Source organism: Aedes albopictus, chromosome 1 (assembly GCF_035046485.1).
Source record: "Aedes albopictus strain Foshan chromosome 1, AalbF5, whole genome shotgun sequence".
In the NCBI taxonomy this organism is placed as follows: domain Eukaryota; kingdom Metazoa; phylum Arthropoda; class Insecta; order Diptera; family Culicidae; genus Aedes; species Aedes albopictus.
In genome coordinates this window covers 185216729-185236117 of record NC_085136.1, presented here as the reverse complement: position 1 = coordinate 185236117, position 19389 = coordinate 185216729, and the positions used below count along the sequence as shown (strand labels likewise).

General features: G+C 46.8%; 1 protein-coding gene across 2 annotated transcripts in view; it reads left to right on the top strand.

Moving 5' to 3' along the window:
- The window catches only part of LOC109405642 (protein phosphatase PTC7 homolog), a 43705-nt gene extending 29150 nt beyond the window's left edge, over window positions 1-14555 (top strand). For both annotated transcript variants that reach the window (XM_019678713.3, XM_019678714.3), the window contains exons 3-6: window positions 12980-13159; window positions 13838-14151; window positions 14232-14370; window positions 14430-14555. In XM_019678713.3, coding sequence (XP_019534258.2) covers window positions 12980-13159; window positions 13838-14151; window positions 14232-14370; window positions 14430-14479 — 683 coding nt within the window. In that variant the 3' untranslated portion in view covers window positions 14480-14555. The remainder of the gene's footprint in view (window positions 1-12979; window positions 13160-13837; window positions 14152-14231; window positions 14371-14429) is intronic.
- Window positions 14556-19389: the final 4834 nt, after the last annotated feature.

Here is a 19389-nt window from a genome sequence, read left to right as displayed (position 1 = left end):
ATTGTCGGTCTGAATTCCTCCTCCTGGCCTACCTGAGCGTTTAGATCCCCTATGATGATCTTGACGTCGTGGTTTGGGCAGCTGTCGTACTCGCGTTCGAGCTGCGCGTAAAATGCGTCTTTGTCATCATCAGTGCTTCCGGAGTGAGGGCTGTGCACGTTTATTATGCTGATGTTGAAGAATCGGCCCTTGATCCTCAACCTGCACATTCTTTCGTCGATCGGCCACCAACCGATCACGCGCCTCTGCATGTCGCCCATCACTATAAAAGCTGTTCCCAGCTCACGTGTGTTGCCGCAACTCTGGTAGATGGTATGATTACCTCTAAACGTTCGCACCATAGATCCTGTCCAACACACCTCCTGCAGCGCTACGATTCCGAACCCGCGGTCCTTCAGTATATCGGCGAGTATGCGGGTGCTCCCGATGAAGTTGAGAGATCTGCAGTTCCACGTACCGAGCTTCCAATCGCAAGTCCCTTTTCGTCGCTGTGGTCGTCGCCATTGGTATCGGTTCGCATTCTTCTCTTGTTGATTTTCCGGTGCTAGTCTTTTTTACGGCTGGCTCGCAGGGCCTGACACCAACCCACTAACCCAGGGAGCTGGGCTTACCTTCCCGGAAGCTACGGGTTCTGCATTGGCATTTCCTCCAACTACAGTGCTAAATAGCTAGGCTCGAGCGCCAGTCTTCGCCGGGGGTGGTGTTTTTAATGGGCGCCCAGGAGATAATATTTTACCTGAGCTTCCACCCCCAATTCCTACACTCTCGAAACGAATTTCAGCACCGTTTCCGAACCCGAATAACTTTAGCAGCGAAATTCAAACATACATTCTCATAGAACAAGCACTTTTTCACAGGCGGAAGCTATCCGGATGGCGTAGCACCAGCCAAACTGTCAGCAGAATCACAAAAAAAATTCCGAGGGCAACTCTCCACAAGGTGAATGTAAATTACACTCACCTCGTGGAGAGTCGCTTTCACAGCTCTGTTACGACTTTTTTTTTTTTTTTTCCTTCTAAACCATAGGGGGATAATCTGCTCAACAGACACCCTAACAGAAGGTTAGGGTAGTGTAGGTCTGACAGGCCGTCTTCTACAACAAAAGTAAAATCCAGGACTACTCTCTCCTCGTACCCACTAAACCATTCCTATGGTCGCCAAACCCTACGTCTCTCCGGAACCACCAAGAAGGTATTGCTTCAGAGAGGGGCTAGTGCACATCGCACCCACAAGGTTAGCTGCGTAGCCTGCAGCAACGAACATCGATGACTCGCTTTGGAGAGTCCATCACGGTAGCATGCTGGCGCTTAGCCAGTTTCCCGAGTGGTCCTCGCCACTCCCTTTGTCCTCGGAAGGCGGGCAGAGTCAACCCCGCCCGCGCCCTACTGCTGAGCGGACATCAAGAACTGATGCCCACATGCAACCCGATCTGACCTGCCCGCAAAGGAAGGGTATCACTACCCTTCAGGCCCTATCAGATGCATCCGTAGGTTGCTGACGGCAGGGTCTCCACCTGCCCCGACCCTTGCCGGGGACCCCTTTCCAACCGCGGGCTTGGATCCAACCCAGTAGACCGACGCCACGACAGCACCGCTACCGGGACTTCCTCTCCGCGGCCACTTAATCGTTGTAAGGGTCGATCTCGACCGCAGGGCACCGGTATGACCTACGAAGCCGACTCCGAACCCCTGGACCACCTCTTGTACTGCATCTGGACTAGCCATTCTCCGAGTCCACGCGCCACCTCCTCTGTAGCTCCCAGACGATGTGGGTAATAGCCGTTGAAACGGCGTTCCAGCCAAACTCATCCCTACACATCCTCTGGACCAAGTTGTCCGGAGTTGTGTCCTCCCCGCATGTGGCAAGCATGCGGTCACGCATTGTGCGAAAACGCGGGCACACGAACAAAACGTGTTCCGCCGTTTCCTCTAAACCATTGCACACTGGGCATTCGGGAGAATCCGCATGCCCGAAACGGTGTAGATACTGTCGGAAGCAACCATGACCTGTAAGGACCTGTGTCAGGTGGAATGAAACTTCCCCATGGCGCCTATTAATCCAACTATCTACCCTCGGTATCAACCTATAGGTCCACCTTCCTTTGGTGGAACTGTCCCACGCGCGCTGCCATTTGACCATAGAGGCCATCCTGACAGTCCTGCGTATGCCTCTTGTGCCGCGCATTTCGAAGCACTCCATGTCCTCACTGATAAGAATGCTGATAGGCACCATACCAGTAATGACGCAGAGAGCGTCGTGTGACACGGTACGGTACGCGCTCGCAACCCTCAGGCACATAAGCCTGTAAGTACTTTCCAGCTTCCGTCGGTAGCATTTAGTACTTAGCGCGGTGCCCCACGCCGGGCCGCCATACCTAAGTATGGATGTAGCAACACTAGCCAGAAGCTTGCGCTTACTGGCGTACACCGCAGAGCTATTGGACATCATCCGGGACAGTGCCGCAATAGCTGTGGAGGCTCTTTTACAGGCATAATCGACGTGGCTACCGAAGGTAAGCTTATCGTCGATCATCACGCCCAAGTGTTTGACGGAGCGCTTTGACAGGATAGTACAGTCTCCTACACTGATCTCCGTCTGCTGCTCCGACTTCAGGTTGTTAACAACCGTCACCTCTGTCTTGTGGTGAGCCAGCTCCAGTTTCCTGGACCGCATCCACGCCTCCACAACCTTGATCGAGTGGTTGGTAGTCAACTTTACCTCCTCGATCGTTTCACCGTAGACTTCGAGCGTAATGTCGTCGGCAAATCCGACAATCACCACTCCCACTGGATACTCTAACCTCAACACCTCGTCGTACATGACATTCCATAACACCGGACCCAGGATGGAACCTTGCGGGACTCCTGAGGTTATGTGAAAGCACTTCCGACCCACCTCCGTGTCGTAGACTAGTACACGATTCTGAAAGTAACTTCCGAGAATCTTGTACAGGTACTCCGGTATCCCCAGACGCAAGAGCGCATCGGCAATAGCAGACCAGCTAGCGCTATTAAACGCATTCCTTACATCCAGAGTCACTACCGCGCAAAAGCGAATTCCCCTCCTCTTAGGCTCAAGTGCTTTCTCGGCGGTTTTTGTAACCGACAAGATAGCGTCTACGGTGGACCTCCCCTTCCGGAAGCCGTACTGGTTACTCGAAAGACCATTTTCGCCCTCGGTGAACCGCAACATTCTATTGAGGATGATCTTTTCGAGCACCTTCCCCGCCGTGTCAATCAAGCATATTGGTCTATATGCCGACGGGTCTCCGGGTGGTTTCCCCGCCTTTGGCAATAGTACCAGGCTCTGCCTCTTCCAAGCTTCTGGGAAAACTCCCTCGTCCAGGCATTTCTGCATAGCAGACCTGAACATCTCGGGAGCCTCTGCAATAGCTACTTTTAAGGCCAGGTTCGGAACTCCGTCCGGACCTGGGGCCTTACCTACGCTAAGGGACTTAGCTATCCCCGCAAGTTCCACATCGGTGACCCTCTCCTCATCGCCAGCCCCAGTCCCCGGCTGTCCTACGAAAGGAGGCCAAGGACTAGGATCATGACGCGGAAAAAGTCCTCCAATGATCCCCTCCAACATCTCTGGAGATTGCTCTGTAGGAGCCATCACACCTCTCGTCTTGGCCATAACGATCCTGTAGGCGTCACCCCACGGGTTCGTATTGGCACTTTGACAGAGACCCTCAAAGCAGGCCTTTTTGCTTGCTCTTATCTCGGTCTTAAGCGCGGCTTTTGCAGCGGCGAACACCACCCGCCGTTCGTTTCGCTCTTCCTCTGATCGTGCTCGCTGCATCCGCCGCCTAGCCCGTAGGCAGGCGCGGCGCAGGTCCGCAATCGCGTCGGTCCACCAGTAAGCCGGTGGCCTCCCATTTCTAGGGTGGACTCGCCTAGGCATGGTCGCATCACACGCACGTGAGAGCACCGCTACCAGCTCGTCGCCGTCTAAACCGATTAAGTTTCGCTCACGGCGGAGCGCCTCCCTAAATACCCCTTCGTCGAAGTATGATGTCTTCCACCTGCGAGGGCTTGGCCTTGGCCTAGCCGCCTCTTCTTCTATCCGCTGTCTGCTGTTATTGTAGTCGATACTGTAACGAACCGCCAGGTGGTCGCTGTGAGTGTAGCCATCATCTACTCTCCAGTTCGAACTACTTGTTAGGCCAGGACTACAAAAGGTCACGTCAATAATTGACTCCGCTCCGTTTCGACTAAAGGTACTCTTGGTACCGACATTAGCCAAGTCGACATCTAAGATGGCCAGTGTTTCTAGCAGGATCTGACCCCGCTGGTTCGTGAAACGGCTTCCCCATTCCACGGCCCAGGCATTAAAGTCGCCCGCTATTACCACCGGCCTTCGCCCTGTTAGCACGGTCGTTAAGCGGTCCAGCATTTGCGTGAACTGCTCGATCGGCCACCGCGGAGGCGCATAACAGCTACAGAAGAAGACCCCGTTTACTTTGGCGACCACGAAGCCCTCATAGGTAGTAGACACCAACTCCTGAACGGGGTATTTACCCGTCGTCCATATCGCCGCCATTTTTCTGGTCCCATCCGCGACCCAGTTGCCGTTGCCGGCGGGTACTCGGTATGGGTCCGATATGATGGCGATATCCGTCTCCCACTCAGAAACTGCCTGACAAAGCAGTTGCTGAGCCGCATCACAGTGGTTCAGGTTCAGCTGCGTTACCTGCACTGTGATTTGTTGTTCACTGCGGCTTTCTTAAAGGCCGGGCACCCTGGACCACCCATCGCATGTCTGTTTTTCGAGGTTTTCCCGGTACAGATCATGCAGATGGGCGGACTCGTGCAGCTTTGGGCCTTATGACCTTCAGCGCCGCATCGCCTACACAGTTTGCGCCTGTCGGGGCCTTTGCAGTCCCACGACTTGTGTCCTGGTTCCAGACACCTGAAGCAAACCTCTGGTGGCTCGTGGAATGTCAGGTGACATACACACCAGCCCACCTTTATCCGCCCTACTTTAACGGACTTTTTAACGTCCGCCACAGGTAGCTGAACCAGAGCTATCTGTGTCCCTGCTGGCCCTTTCCGCAGCCTGACGGCTGTGGCGGCCACCTGAACATCGCACTGTTGCCGCAGTGCCGTGACGAGCTCTTCCGCTTCGGTGATCTCGTCTAGGTCTTTGACCTTCAGAGTCGCCTCATGCGTAAGAGCCCTCACCTCCACTCCATCACCAAGGACCTCTTCTGCCAGCCTCTTGTAGGCGGCGCCCTTGTGATCCTTCTCGCGCTTAAGCTCCAGGATCATTTCGCCCGTACGAGTACGTCTGATACTGCGTACGTCGGCTCCAAGACCCTCAAGCTTGGCGTCGCACCTCATCGCCTTCAAGACGTCCGAGTATTTCGACTGTTCGGTCTTGATGACGATAGCGTCACCTTTTTCGCGCCTGGCACCTGCCTTCCTACGCCTTGGTTTGGCGACCTGCACTTCTGCCTGCGGATTCCCCTTCTTCTTCCTCTTCCGCTCTACCTTTGTCCAAGGAGGGTCCTCTCCTTGGATCGCCCTGCTCTGTGGCTGCTGAGGGCCCACCATTGGTCGCAATCCCTTGTTCCCATCATTCCGGGACGGGCCGGCCTTTTCAGGCCCACCCTTCCCAGCTTTCCGGGAACCCTGGCTGGGGTCCGACTTTCCGGCATAACCACCGGCTTTCGGGGTTATTATACGCCTGGCCTTGCGGGCACCGCCAGACAGCTCCTCACCTGACGGCTGCCTCGCCCGCTTCTGCGAATGCTTGTCACGTTTGTCACGAGCATTCGCTTCCACACTCTTCGGACTACCCGCGAAGGAGAAGGCCTCCGTTTGCGTAAGCTTAGACGCTTTCTCCTTTGCGGGTTCCGCCGCTGCCGCAGCTAGCAACGCGACCGCGTGCTCCTGCTTGGCCTCATCAACTGACGCTCTAAGCCGAAGCAAGGCCGTTTTCAGGTCCTTACTTATATTCGACTTAGTTGTCGCGAAGTCAATAATTTTGCCAAGCTGCCGCTCAGCTACCTCCAATGCGGGCCGTCCTTTTCCTGCTACTTGGCTGATGGCCCTCAGCAACCATGCTCCGTCCATAACCTCCGCCGGCTGGCTTGCCGTGGAGTGGACAGGAGCTCCCACGCTTGAGCTGCGTAAGCAGCTTCCAGCACCTGACTCCCCGCTTCTCCTTGTTGGAGACCGCATCAACCCGCTTCTTGCGAAGGGGTTGATCGCACCACTACTACCTGTTGCACTTGATTTCGAAATTTGTTTACTCATATTTGATTCCCACGAGTCGCACGAGAAAGAATGTCCACCACGCCAGAGCTCTGCATTAACGCGGTAAGGGACAGCTTACTGTGGGGGGTGCCCAGGTGCCCCACAGGCTCCGTTAAAGATCGAGCATCTTTTTCACCCCCTCGATCACTCATTCCTCGGCACGGGTCGCTTGACACCTTGAATTGGGGTTAGTAGTCCTATTCTTAGCCGGCAACTACGCGGCTGACTCGCAAGCGGGGGGGTGCGTCAGGCCCCAGGACATCCGTCCCTGCTGCCCCAACTGTTACGACTTTGGTATGCGCGTTCGACCCCTACTCTATTCAGCCAACTTTTAGATAAAACCACAAGGCTAATCATCCATACATCTTTTCTTGATTGCTCGCTTCTGGGTTGAGAAAATAGCAAGTGAGTGTAACTCTTTGCAAGTGAGTGTTCCCATCCCTGGGGGTACCCGACACGAATGCACCTCTTCAGTGTAAAATGTCGCTAATAAATAGTAATAATAATAATAATCCCTGGGGGCAGTATAGATTATGTAAATATAAAAAATCACTCTGTTTTCTTTTCGTTGATATAGTCCATTTTACGAGCCGATTTTATGAAAGAAACTTTGACAGAAGCATGCGTCATTTCATTCATTTATTTAGTATTACATCAAATTCAAGATAAAACTGAATCAACAATATTTCTCCATAATACACGGTTCGTGGCTGCCGCTCTCCATCCTCGGTCGCGCCCGATGCTCGCCAAGTCACGCTCCACCTGGTCCGCCCATCGTGCTCTCTGCGTTCCACGCCTTCTTGTGCCAACCGGATCAGTTGCAAACACCAGCTTTGCAGGGTTGTTGTCCGGCATTCTTGCATCATGCCCTGCCCACCGTATCCTTCCGGCTTTAGCCACCCTCTGGATGCTGGGTTCGCCGTAAAGTGCAGCGAGCTCGTGGTTCATCCTTCTCCGCCACACACCGTTCTCCGAGTGCTTGCAGGTCTTCCTCGAGCATGGTCCATGTCTCGTGCCCGTAGAGGATTATCGGTCTTATTAGCGTTTTGTACATGGTGTATTTGGTGCGTGGGTGAATCTTTTTCGACCGCAGTTTCTTCTGGAGCCCAAGGTTGCGACCATTTACATTCATTTGCTATTATCTCAGTTCAGAAGCATGCTATCGAAAAACAATGTATGGATGAATTTAACCTTGTAATTTTATTTTAAAGTTTGCCGAATAACATTGGGGTCGCAAACGTATACCAAAGTCGTGAGCGAGCTGTGAAGGCAACTCTCCATGCGGTGAATGTAAATTACATTCGTGCTGTGGAAAGTTGCCTTCACAGCTCGCTCACGACTTTGGTATACGTTTGCGACCCCAATGTGCTCCAGTGGAGCCCGTAGTAGCACCGACGAACCGACGTGACAGTGGTGTTTCGAAAGTGTCCCCCCTAAACCTAACGGTCGACCAGCAAAGCGAGCGAACGCTTCTGTCAAATCAGCTCAGGCGCGAACCTTTTCCTATATGAATTCACGGGGGTTTGGAGTCAAGCTATCAAAACAACGCGAACCGTTATAGAGGAGGCGATAGTGTTCGGCTATTTTTCATCATGGCGTCGGGGACAACAAATTTGAATTTATTTGTTCTAGCTGTCACGTCGGTTCGTCGGTGGTAGTAGGCCCGACTTCCGCTGATGATGCGCCTCCGAATTTCACGGCTCACGTTGTTGTCAGCCGTCAGTAAGGATCCGAGGTAGACGAATTCCTCCACCACCTCGAAACTATCCCCGTATATCGTAACATTACTACCCAGACGGATCCGGTCGTTTTCGGTTCCGCCTACTAGCATGTACTTTGTTTTTGAGGCATTCACCACCAGTCCGACCTTTGCTGCTTCGCGTTTTAGGCAGGTATACAGCTCTGCCACCGTTCCAAATGTTCTGGCAATAATGTCCATGTCGTCCGCAAAGCACACAAATTGTCCGGATTTTGTGAAAATCGTTCCCCGGCTGTTGCGCCCGGCTCGTCGCATCACACCTTCGAGAGCGATGTTGAAGAGTAGGCATGAGAGTCCATCACCTTGTCGCAGTCCCCGGCGAGATTCGAATGAACTAGATAGTTCACCCGAAACCCTTACGCAGTTTTGCACACCGTCCATCGTTGCTTTAATCAGTCTAGTCAGCTTTATTGAAATAAAACACGGTGTGTTCTGTTGTACAGTCAACCAACTAATGAAAAACGATTTTATTCTCTACACTTTTACAGAGATGTTTGGAGAGATATTTTGGCGCGAGATATATTTACTTATCTTTTTATTCTTGACAGTTGTCACCCTGCGTGGTTGTCGCTCTGCGATGACGTGTTGCTACACTAAGCGTTTGGGCACGCCTTCACTCCTCCTCAACGAGTCATTCGCAGACCGATCTTCTCTCGTAACTCCTCCAGTTTGATTCTCGCCAACGGTTTTGTTAACGCATCCGCCAGCATGTCACTTGACGGACAATAGACGACGTTGATCCTCTTCTGTTCAGCCATGTCACGCACGAAGTGGTATCGCGTGTCAACATGCTTCGATCGCTTGGTTCCTCCGTCTTGCTTCAGTAGCTTAATGCAGCTCTGGTTGTCTTCGTTGATCTTCACGGGCTGCTTGACGTCTTCGCCGAAATCCTTCATGAGCTTCAGAATCCATTGTAGATCTTGACAACACTCCGACAATGAAATGTACTCCGCTTCTGTGCTCGATAGCGCAACACATGTCTGTTTCCTGGCAGTCCATCTCCAAGTCGAAACATGTAACCAGAGTTGGACTTCCGGTCATGAGCATTTCCGGCCCAATCCGCATCCGCAAAACCTTCAAGTTTGCCTTCGCCACCGATACACAGTTTCAAATCACAAGTACCAATCAGGTAGCGAAGCACTCGCTTTGCCTCTACCCAATCAGCAGCGGTAGGTTGGCTCACCTTCCTACCTAGTATGGACGTGCTAATGGCAATGTCCGGCCGAGAGTGCACAGCAAGATAAAGCAAACCTCCAATAAGACTTTGGAAATTTTCATTGGTAGGTAGTCTCTCGCTCTCCTCCTTTTGCTGTACGTAGCCTGTGTCCATCGGTATCTTTGACGTTTTAGCTTCTGTCATACCAAATCGATCCGCCAGCTTCCGAATGTATGCTTTCTGACTCAGATAGTAGTGCTTACCTTGCTTCTCTACCTGTATCCCGACGAAATGCTGCACATCTCCTAGTTGGGTTAGATCGAAGTGGCCTTGTAGACGTTTGAAAATCTCTTCGTATTCCTGCTCATTCGAACACGCGACCAACATGTCATCGACATACAACAAAATAAATGCCGATGTTTGACCTCGATGACGAACGTACAAACAGGGGTCTGCACTGGACGGTTTGAATCCCATTTGACGTAGAACACCGTCTATCTTCCGGTTCCACATTCTAGCCGACTGTCGTAGACCATAGATACTCTTCTTCATCAACAACACTGAGCTGCTCTTCGTCGGCGTCACTCCGGGAGGCATCCGCATAAAAATCTCCTCATCCAAGTCGGCGTTGAGATATGCGGTTTTGACATCCAGATGCTTTACCAACATACCTCTTCTTGCTGCGATGGTGAGTAGTGTACGAAAGGTCACCTGTTTTGCAACTGGTGCAAAAATCTCGTCGAAATCCACGCCGTACACTTGGTTAAAACCCTGTGCGACGAGGCGGGCTTTGTACTGAATTACATTTCCGTCCTCATCGTATTTCCGTTTAAAAACCCAACGGCATCCGACGACCTTCCTCCCCGGTGGCAATTCGGCTTCTTCCCAGGTTTGGTTTTCACGTTGCGATTTCAGTTCGTTACAAATTGCTTGCTTCCACTTGTCACTTTCAGGTCCATTAACTGCTTCCTTGTAGGACCGCGGTTCATCCGGTAGTTCTCGCACCGGACCGTTCACCTGATAGCGCTGAGGCGGGATTCCAAAATTGCTACGCCGTGATCGACGCACTTCAACGTTCGGTGGGTCATCCGGCACCTCCTGTTCCTCACCGTGGAAAATGGAACTTGCCGAAAACCCGAGAAAGTCTTCTTCATCTGCATCTTCATATTCACTCACAACACTTTCATTTTCGCAATCTTTTTCAGGTACTTCTGGCGTCACTGCCAGCGGGAACTCCACAACCGATTCCTTTGATGCTGGTCCGGTTGAACGGAAAATCTCCAACTCCTCCTGCTTCAGGAACCGCACATCCCTGCTGACGATCACCTTGTCCGTTTCCAAATTGATCATGCGAAAGCCTTTATGCTGCGACGAATATCCGACGAATGTCATCCGGACAGATTTCGGTTCCAATTTCGTGCGCTTCTCCGATGGCACATACACACACGCTTGCGAACCGAAGACGTGAAGATTCTGGAAATCCGGTTTCTCCTTGAACAGGATCTCATACGGAGTCTTCTTTCTCACCCGTGTCGGAAGCATATTTTGCAGATAATTGGCGGTGTTGACGGCCTCCGCCCAGTATCGATAGCCCATGTTGGCGTCCAGGAGCATACACCTGCCCATCTCCACCAGCGACCTGTTTTTGCGCTCTGAAACGCCGTTTTGTTGGGGTGTATAAGCAGTGGTGTACTGCTGCAGTATACCTTCCTGAGAGCAAAAACTTTCCAAGGATCCAGACTTGTACTCTCCGCCCTGGTCGGATCGATGAACCTTCACTGTCTTCCCGAACTGCGTCTTGGCCATCGACACGAAGCGCTTGAAGCATTCTTCTACTTCCGATTTCTTACGGAGAAAAAAGATCCAGCTGTACCGACTATAGTCGTCGATAAATGTTACGAAGTAACGACATCCTCCCGGCGTTGGAGTATTCATGGGACCACATACGTCGCTATGGATGAGATCCAATACTGCGGTCGATTTCTGCTCTGTCTGTTTCGGAAAAGGAAGTCGAGCCATCTTTCCCTTTAGACAACACTCGCATACCGCCCGTATACCGCAAGGATGAATGCGGAATCCACTAGCCAGTCCACTTCTGTCCAGTTCCAAAATGGCCTCCGGATCACGATGTCCCAATCTTCTATGCCACTCGTGGATGCAAAACGGATTGTGGCTCTTGGCGACCGACGCAATTGGCTCCTGCACTGTTTTCAACAAGTACAAGCCGCCCTCCAATACTGCTTCGCCGGCTTTTCGGCCCTTGCAAGAAATAGTACAGCCAGATGCAGAAAAACTCACCTCAGCTCCTTTCCTGACCAAGCAGCCAACGGATACCAGGTTGGCATTGATTTCCGGAACGTACAGTACTCTCGACAGTACCATCTGCTTCGCTCCTTGACCTTGCACCGAACAGGAAATTCGACACGTTCCTTCGCCTTCCACAGGGCATTTCTTGCCATCAGCCACGATCACTTCTCTTGGAGTTTCCAAGTTCCGCTTCTCGATACAGTCAAAATAATGCCGGTTTGCACAAATGTGCCACGACGAACCGGAATCAATCGTCCACTCATTGACCGAGTCAGCACCGACCGCGAACGCGAACACTTCTTCTTCTTCTTTCGTGTATGTTGCCACCTTTGCCTGCGCACTTCTCGAAGCTTTTGACTCGTCCCGATTCACTTCATTCGATTTTGGTTTCACTCGACAGTCCTTCTTCTTATGTCCAACTTTTTGGCAATTGTGGCAAACAACACTCTTCTTATTCGGGGCTTTTTCTTTCACTCGTAGAGCTTTCTCACTTTTTTCTTCCCCTTTGCGCTTCATCACTTCGTCCATCACTTTTTGCTTCACTAACTCCAATGTGATTTCTTCTTCTTTACGGCAGTCCAAAGCCGTCGTGAGGGTACTGAAGGATTTTGGAAGGCTGCGCAGAACCATCATCACTTCCAGCTCTCTGCCGAGATTCGTCCCAGCTTTCGACAACTTCTCGAACAACTGCTCCATCTCGTACAAATGCTGCTCAATATCTTCTCCGTCGGTGTAGCGCATATCACAAAGACGATAGAAAATGCCTACTTTAGCCGACAGCGTCACTTTTTCATGGTGTTTCTGCAGGCTTTCCCACGCTTCCTTCGCCGTCGTTGTGTTCCGGATGAGCGCATGTTGGGTCTCCTCCACCAACAGTCCGATGGTCGCTCTAGCTCTCTGGTCTCCAGCTCCCCACGCAGCAACTTCCGCAGCATTCCCGGCGATTCCTCCCGCCGCAGCGATCGCTACCGGTGGATTCCCTGGGTTCACATATTTCCACAGGTCCTCCCGCACCAGTAGTAGCTCGACGATGAATTTCCAGCTGCCATAGTTCTGGTTGTTGAGCTTCGGAATTCCTAGCCGCTCCATCTTACATGCTCATCAGGTGCACACACTTTTTCACTTTATAACTGGGCCCATAACCTATTGAAATAAAACACGGTGTGTTCTGTTGTACAGTCAACCAACTAATGAAAAACGATTTTATTCTCTACACTTTTACAGAGATGTTTGGAGAGATATTTTGGCGCGAGATATATTTACTTATCTTTTTATTCTTGACAGTTGTCACCCTGCGTGGTTGTCGCTCTGCGATGACGTGTTGCTACACTAAGCGTTTGGGCACGCCTTCAAGCTTCCCAGGAAAGCCGTTTTCGTCCATGATTCTCCATGCGTCCTAACCCGTGAAAATCAATATCATCATCAACATTGTTGTCACTTCGTAAAATGGCTCATTTGCAGATTAAAATATCGTTTATTTTTCTTTTTCATTCATAGGCGTAGCTGATGGCGTTGGAGGATGGCGCAGTTATGGGATCGATCCCGGCGAATTTGCATCGTTTCTGATGAAGACATGTGAACGACTAGTGCAATGTGCACATTTCAACCCCACAAGTCCAGTTAGTCTGCTTTCTCATAGCTATTGTGAACTGTTAGAAAATAAGAGATCAATTTCAGGTATGTACTTGCGAGTGTACGTCATTTTCCGGAATGTGCTGATTCCAAAAAACATTAAAATTCACCGAAAACCACTTTTTGAAAAAGCAGTTCCATGCACAAATGAAGAATAGTCTGTATACAAAAGATGAGAGAATTATATCCTTTGGAGATTGTCGAGAGCATTTAAGGCAAAAATTATATTGGATCACATTTTTTAATATTGCATAAAACAAGCGATATAAAATCCAACGACACATGGAACTCTTATGATGAAAAATTTCTATGTGATATGATAAATCCCATATCTTGAGAGTATAGAAAGTGGAAAAGTCTTGCCATCAACCTGCAAGCTAGGGTCTTGTACCATTTGGGCAGGTGTACCTATTTTGGGCACTTGCCGCTATAACTAAGTCAATTTCAAACCGATTGATTTGAAATTTTGTATAGAGTTAGGCACGTGTACAGTATCTAACCCTGAACAAAAATTCAAATCAATCAGTTTGATATTGACTTTTAGTTTTAGCGGCAAGTGCCCAAAATAGGTACATCTGCCCAAATGGTACAATACCCTATTATTAAATATTTTATGGGTATTTTTCGGGATGGTTTTCTGGAAAATAACGTACATTTCTACTGAAATGGGCAACTTAGGGACAATGAAACCTAATCTTATCCATATGCTTATTGACCTCATAGGTAGCAGCACAGCATGTGTTTTAATCCTAAATCGTGAAAATAGCACGTTGTACACTGCGAACATCGGAGACAGCGGTTTTATTGTAGTTCGCGGTGGTCAGATTGTCCACCGCAGCGAAGAACAGCAGCACTATTTCAACACACCGTTTCAGCTTTCGCTACCGCCACCGGGATTGGATAATGTGCTCAGCGACAGACCGGAATCTGCTGATACGATGAACTTTCCGGTGGAAAAAGGCGACATCATACTGGTCGCAACGGATGGAGTGTTCGATAACGTTCCTATGAAGCTATTGGTGGATACACTGAGTGAGGTACGTACTGAGTAATTATAGAATAAGCTTGAATACTTTTGATATGAAACATGCGAATAATTGCATACAATAACTTACAGGTCGAAGGTGAGGCTGATCCGGTGAAGCTTCAAATGTGTGCAAACTCAATCGCATTGATTGCCCGATCGTTATCCTTCGATAGCGACTTCATGTCACCATTTTCTATAAATGCGCGACGTAATAATATAAATACTATGGGTAAGATGAACAAAAATTTTACACAAATATGAAAAGTATCCTAATATTTGTGTTTTTAGGTGGCAAGCCAGACGATATCACGGTCGTGTTGGCATCTGTTGTGATATAAAACATAACGTCATAGATAGATTAAACAAACTTCATCGCATCGTTCTTTTAAAATATATTATAGGTACCTAGTGGAAGTATTGCAGATATATATTTTCCAATATCACATCCCTACACTGCACTGTATGTTTCGATCGTCCACTTCCACTATAAACACTCAAATTCTCGTGGCATTAACGAAGATCGTAGAAGTTTCTGCATCGCTCTGCAGTCCTACAGTACAGTAGGTGTCTAACTAACTTCTTTCTATTTCCACCCTGACGTCTCCACTAGACAGAAAAGTCTTGGTTTTTTTTCCGGACAGAAATGTTCTCTCGTCGTTTGCAAGGCAAGCAGCGGTGTTGAACATTTCTTTAACGTTTCTATTTATTTCTGAAAAATTGCAAGACATTCCTGTAGATCATTCCCTTCCGGTATGACTCTGCAGCCATAGGTAATCCTTGCGCTGATGGTGGGTACTCAATCATCATCATCATCATCATCATCATCAATTGGGTTTTTAAATTAAGAAAAATTCAATGATTTTTTATTTTTAAACAAAAGAGCACCTTTTTGTGAGCCGCTATGATTTTTTTCAGATTTTTAGAACTTTATTTTGGTATCTAAAATCAATTTCAAAGAGATTTTTTTAAATCACCTTTTGACAGCTGGGCAACTGCTTGACAGCTCCGCTCAGTACAAAATGCGACGAGGGGTGATTCGACAAATTGCTCCCATACAAATTTCAAATTGATTTTTAAATAGGTTCCCGGGCTCCAAAATTGATGAAAATTTGGATTTCGGCTCAGTTTGGCATGCAGATTCAGAATATGGAATTATCTCAACACCACTAAAGAAGCCAATTGCAAGACATTCCTGTCTAGTGGAGACGTCGGGTTCGGCTTGGTACACAAATTACGTAACGCTAAAAACGGTTATTTTAGACCCCCTCCATCCTCTTGTAACGCTTGGGCACCCGTGATGGAAATATCGAAAACATTTTGATATGATTGTAATCCACTCAATATTGCTAAAACATAAGTTTCGGCATCCTCTGCAACTGTTCGATTGCCTAAATTTCTAAAAATAGGCCACCTAATAGTCGTTCATTGTTTTTCGGGTCGTCTTCTTGCAGTGGTATACGTGGAACCGCGCATAACTTGCGAACGGAACGTCTGATTTGGTTCGTCTTTAAGTGTAAAATTAGCATAAGTTAAAATACAATGTGGAATGGGACTTGAACTTGAAACGTCAAAAAAGGCAGTAGGTAAGACAAAGTTTGCCGGGTACAGCTAGTTTAGTATAAACTATTAGAAAACCGCTAAATTGGCGGGGAATCCCTAATCAAGCCTTCCGGTGTATTGCATAAAGCAAATGGACCACAATAGATCAATTAATGGTCGCAGTGGTTGTGTACCCATACAAGGAAAAAAAGCCTTCCGGACAGCTTTAGTGCTTCATGCATTATAGTTGCTAGGTGTGTTGCTCTAGTTTTTCCAGCTGTATTGTAAAGCACTAGCTGTAGTCGTTACATTCCTGTGACAACCGGTTATTGCTAGCAGATACAGTGGAAAATTTGTCTTAATACGTATCAATCATCTTTTACAAACGAGAAAAACTGACCTCACTGATTAACGTTTGCATAAAAAAAATGACTTTTCAAAGTGTGCTAGAAAAATGTAGGGGTAGGCGGGGCAATATGGACACCCAAGGGGTTTGCCAACTTTACCTGGCAAGATGTCAAAAAAGTTTAGTTTTTTGATACATGTATCCTTTTAAAGTCTATTTAGCATCTATTGCATAAGAATGCTCACGAAGAAAAATGATTTATCCACTTCAAAAAATGTTATGAAAAATGTTAGTTTTTCATGACCGTCTTCAAGCATACGGGGCAGAATGGACACCCCCATGGGGCAATATGGACACCATGAAACTTTTACGAATTTCGTACATTATTTACAACTATAAAGTCATTTCTTTTTTTTTTCATAGTGATTACGGCGGTAGCATACTGTGCTTATGTTCTAACACCGCACCCTTTCCCTACGTTTGCTTCTATGAGCCTCTATTTTTGTTTCAACACACAGAAGTACGTAGGCATATCGTGGCCCAAGTCGACACTGTTTTGGCCTGCGTTGAACAAAAATAGTTTTAATAAAAGTTTCCCCTTTTTTTCTTTTTGTCAATTGTTTTTTTTTTGTAGTATGGTCCATGTATTTAGTTAGGTTCTTGTCAATTTGTCAGTTATTCGAAGTAGATCTCCAATATGTAGTCAATAAGTCAATTAAGTCATTCTGATCTGTTCTATCATAGCAGCTTTAGTCTTTGCTTTATTGAAGTGTAGTTTTATTGGAAATATGCTGAATATCGTTATTAAAAAGAGACGTCTGGAACTGTGTCCTGCTAGTTGTTCCGTCATGCACATACGTCATGTCTTAATAATGTCTATGAGAATAACGAAAACACGTGTGTTCGGTCAGATGTCCATTTCGTAGAAAGTCAAGGAAAATAGGTTTCCTCAGTGGCGTCGCGTAACCTCACTTTTTACCTGTGCACCGACCCTAAAACTTGTAATTGCAGGGGATTTATGATCAAAATCGAAATAGAAATGAGTGAAAGCAGCTATTCTCGTCATTTTCTAATTATTACAAGCAAATTTGTTCAAAAAATTCAAGAATTTATACTTGGTGCACAGGTAAAAAGTGAGGTTACGCGACGGGTTTCCTTATTGTCAGTTGTTATGTAACCCTCGCTTGAAGCACTTCCCGTGAGAACCCTGTCATCTGTACACCAACTAATCCGTATCTTTGTACACAGCTAAATACTATACTGTCAACCGGCGAAAAGCCTACGGGTAAATATTAAAGAAATGAAAAATCATGCTGTCTAGCGCGTTGTTATCTATCGGCCACTATTTTAGTCTAGTCCCAACTGCAAGCTTTTTTTCAATCTTATCGTCAATTGTCTTCTAGATACCCCACGGAATTAATGAGTAGTGAGTTCAATGCAAAGATCCCCCCCCCCCCCCCCTCACACTCCCAAATTGTGGTAGGCCCCCGCTAAACCTGCAAACCAGACCCACCCCCAGCCAAAAGCTCTAGCAGATGTGGACAAACCGGTGCTCAACGTGCTCTCCCATCGTGGCAACATCAAATATGTGGACTGTACAACAATAGTAGTTTTAATGAAATGAATACTAAGAACTTAGGCCGACACTCGAAGTGACGAACTTTACAGTGCTAGTTGAGTAAATACATGAAAGATGGGTAACAACAAATGTGCAAATGTGCACAAACAGATGCATAACAATATGCATGTAAAAAAAGGCCGCAACTATCCATGGTGAATTTTAAATAATGACAACGTAAATATAATGGAACAGACTCACCGAATTTAGCTCCAAAATGCCCCCTAGACGATGGTATTGTTCACTCTATGTAGCCACGCGTTGTACAAAATGAACCTGAAATGACAAGAAGACAGTGGGCCGCCAAACTCCACAAAATTACGGCCCGGAAATTTTAGTATTCTGTTTATAGCATTGTTGAGCATCATAGAGAGCATAACTTATATTCAGTTTTAAATATAGTTTCTTGTTACTATGCTAAGAAATAAAGAGATTCAAAAGTTTTTTTTTTCTACCTGCACCAGCGAACTTCTTGAGTGAACAGCATTCAACATCTAAAATTTAGATTCTAAATTGTTCATTCACTAATGCGATTTTCTTATCACCCTGCCCTGTCTTAACTAGAAGATATACAGGGGTTACTCAAAATAACTGGGACAGGTAAAATTTTCACTTTTCAAAAAATGTTCAACTCGCTGTAACTTTTCTAAAAGTGCATCAAATATTCTCAATTTTTTACCGTAAGTTCATCAACTAGTTGTGTATCAGTAGTCCAATTTTGGAGAAGGTCGGACCATTGTCCACGGAGTTATAAAGATTCTAGAAAAAGGTAAAATTATCCGATAGCCAACTTTGAGCTGTTATATCTCCGGATTCAATGAACCGAATGCAATGAAATTTTGGCCATTCATGACTTGTATAATGAGCTATGAAAAACCTTTGACTTAACTTAAAATTCTTTACACGGAAGAAAATTATAACGATTAGATTATTTTTCTAATAAAACACCAAATTATTCAAAACTTCAACATCGTTTCAAAATTCAAGATGCAAATTATAGTTCAATTAATTTTCCTCTAAATGACTTATATATAAATCTGTTTTGAAGGAAAGTTACAACATAGCCGCTAATAAATTGAGAAAGTAATGGGATGCATATTAGAAATTGATTAATTTACTAAAAAATCGGGAAATGAATGAAATCGTTATAACTTTTTCTCTTGTTAAAAATTTAAAGTTAAGTTAAACGTTTTTAAGAGTTCATCATATAAGTCATGAATGGTCAAAATTTCATAGCAATCAGTTTATTGAATCCGGAGATATAAAAGCTCAAAGTTGCCTGTCGAATAATTATACCCTTTTCAAGAATCTTTATATCTTCGTGAAGAATAGCCCGATCTTTTCCAAATTTGAACCACTGATACACAACTAGTTGATGAACTTACAGTAAAAATTTGAGAATATTTGATGCCCTTTTCAAAAAGTTACAGCGAGTTGAACATTTTTTGAAAAGTGAAAATTTTACCTGTCCCAGTTATTTTGAGTATCCCCTGTAAGTAATGCAGACACATCCCACATGCACTCTTGCATTACATAATAAGGTATGACCCTGCTGCAATCAATGTCGTTATGCTATCCACTCCTGAGTTTATAGTTGCTATAAAAATAATTTCGAAGAAGTGAAAAAGAATAGTACGAATCTACTTGTTAATAAAATGCTGCTACTATTACTATTACTACTACTCCTACTACTACTACTAACTACTACTACTAATACTACTATCAAAAGTACAATGAGTGATCGT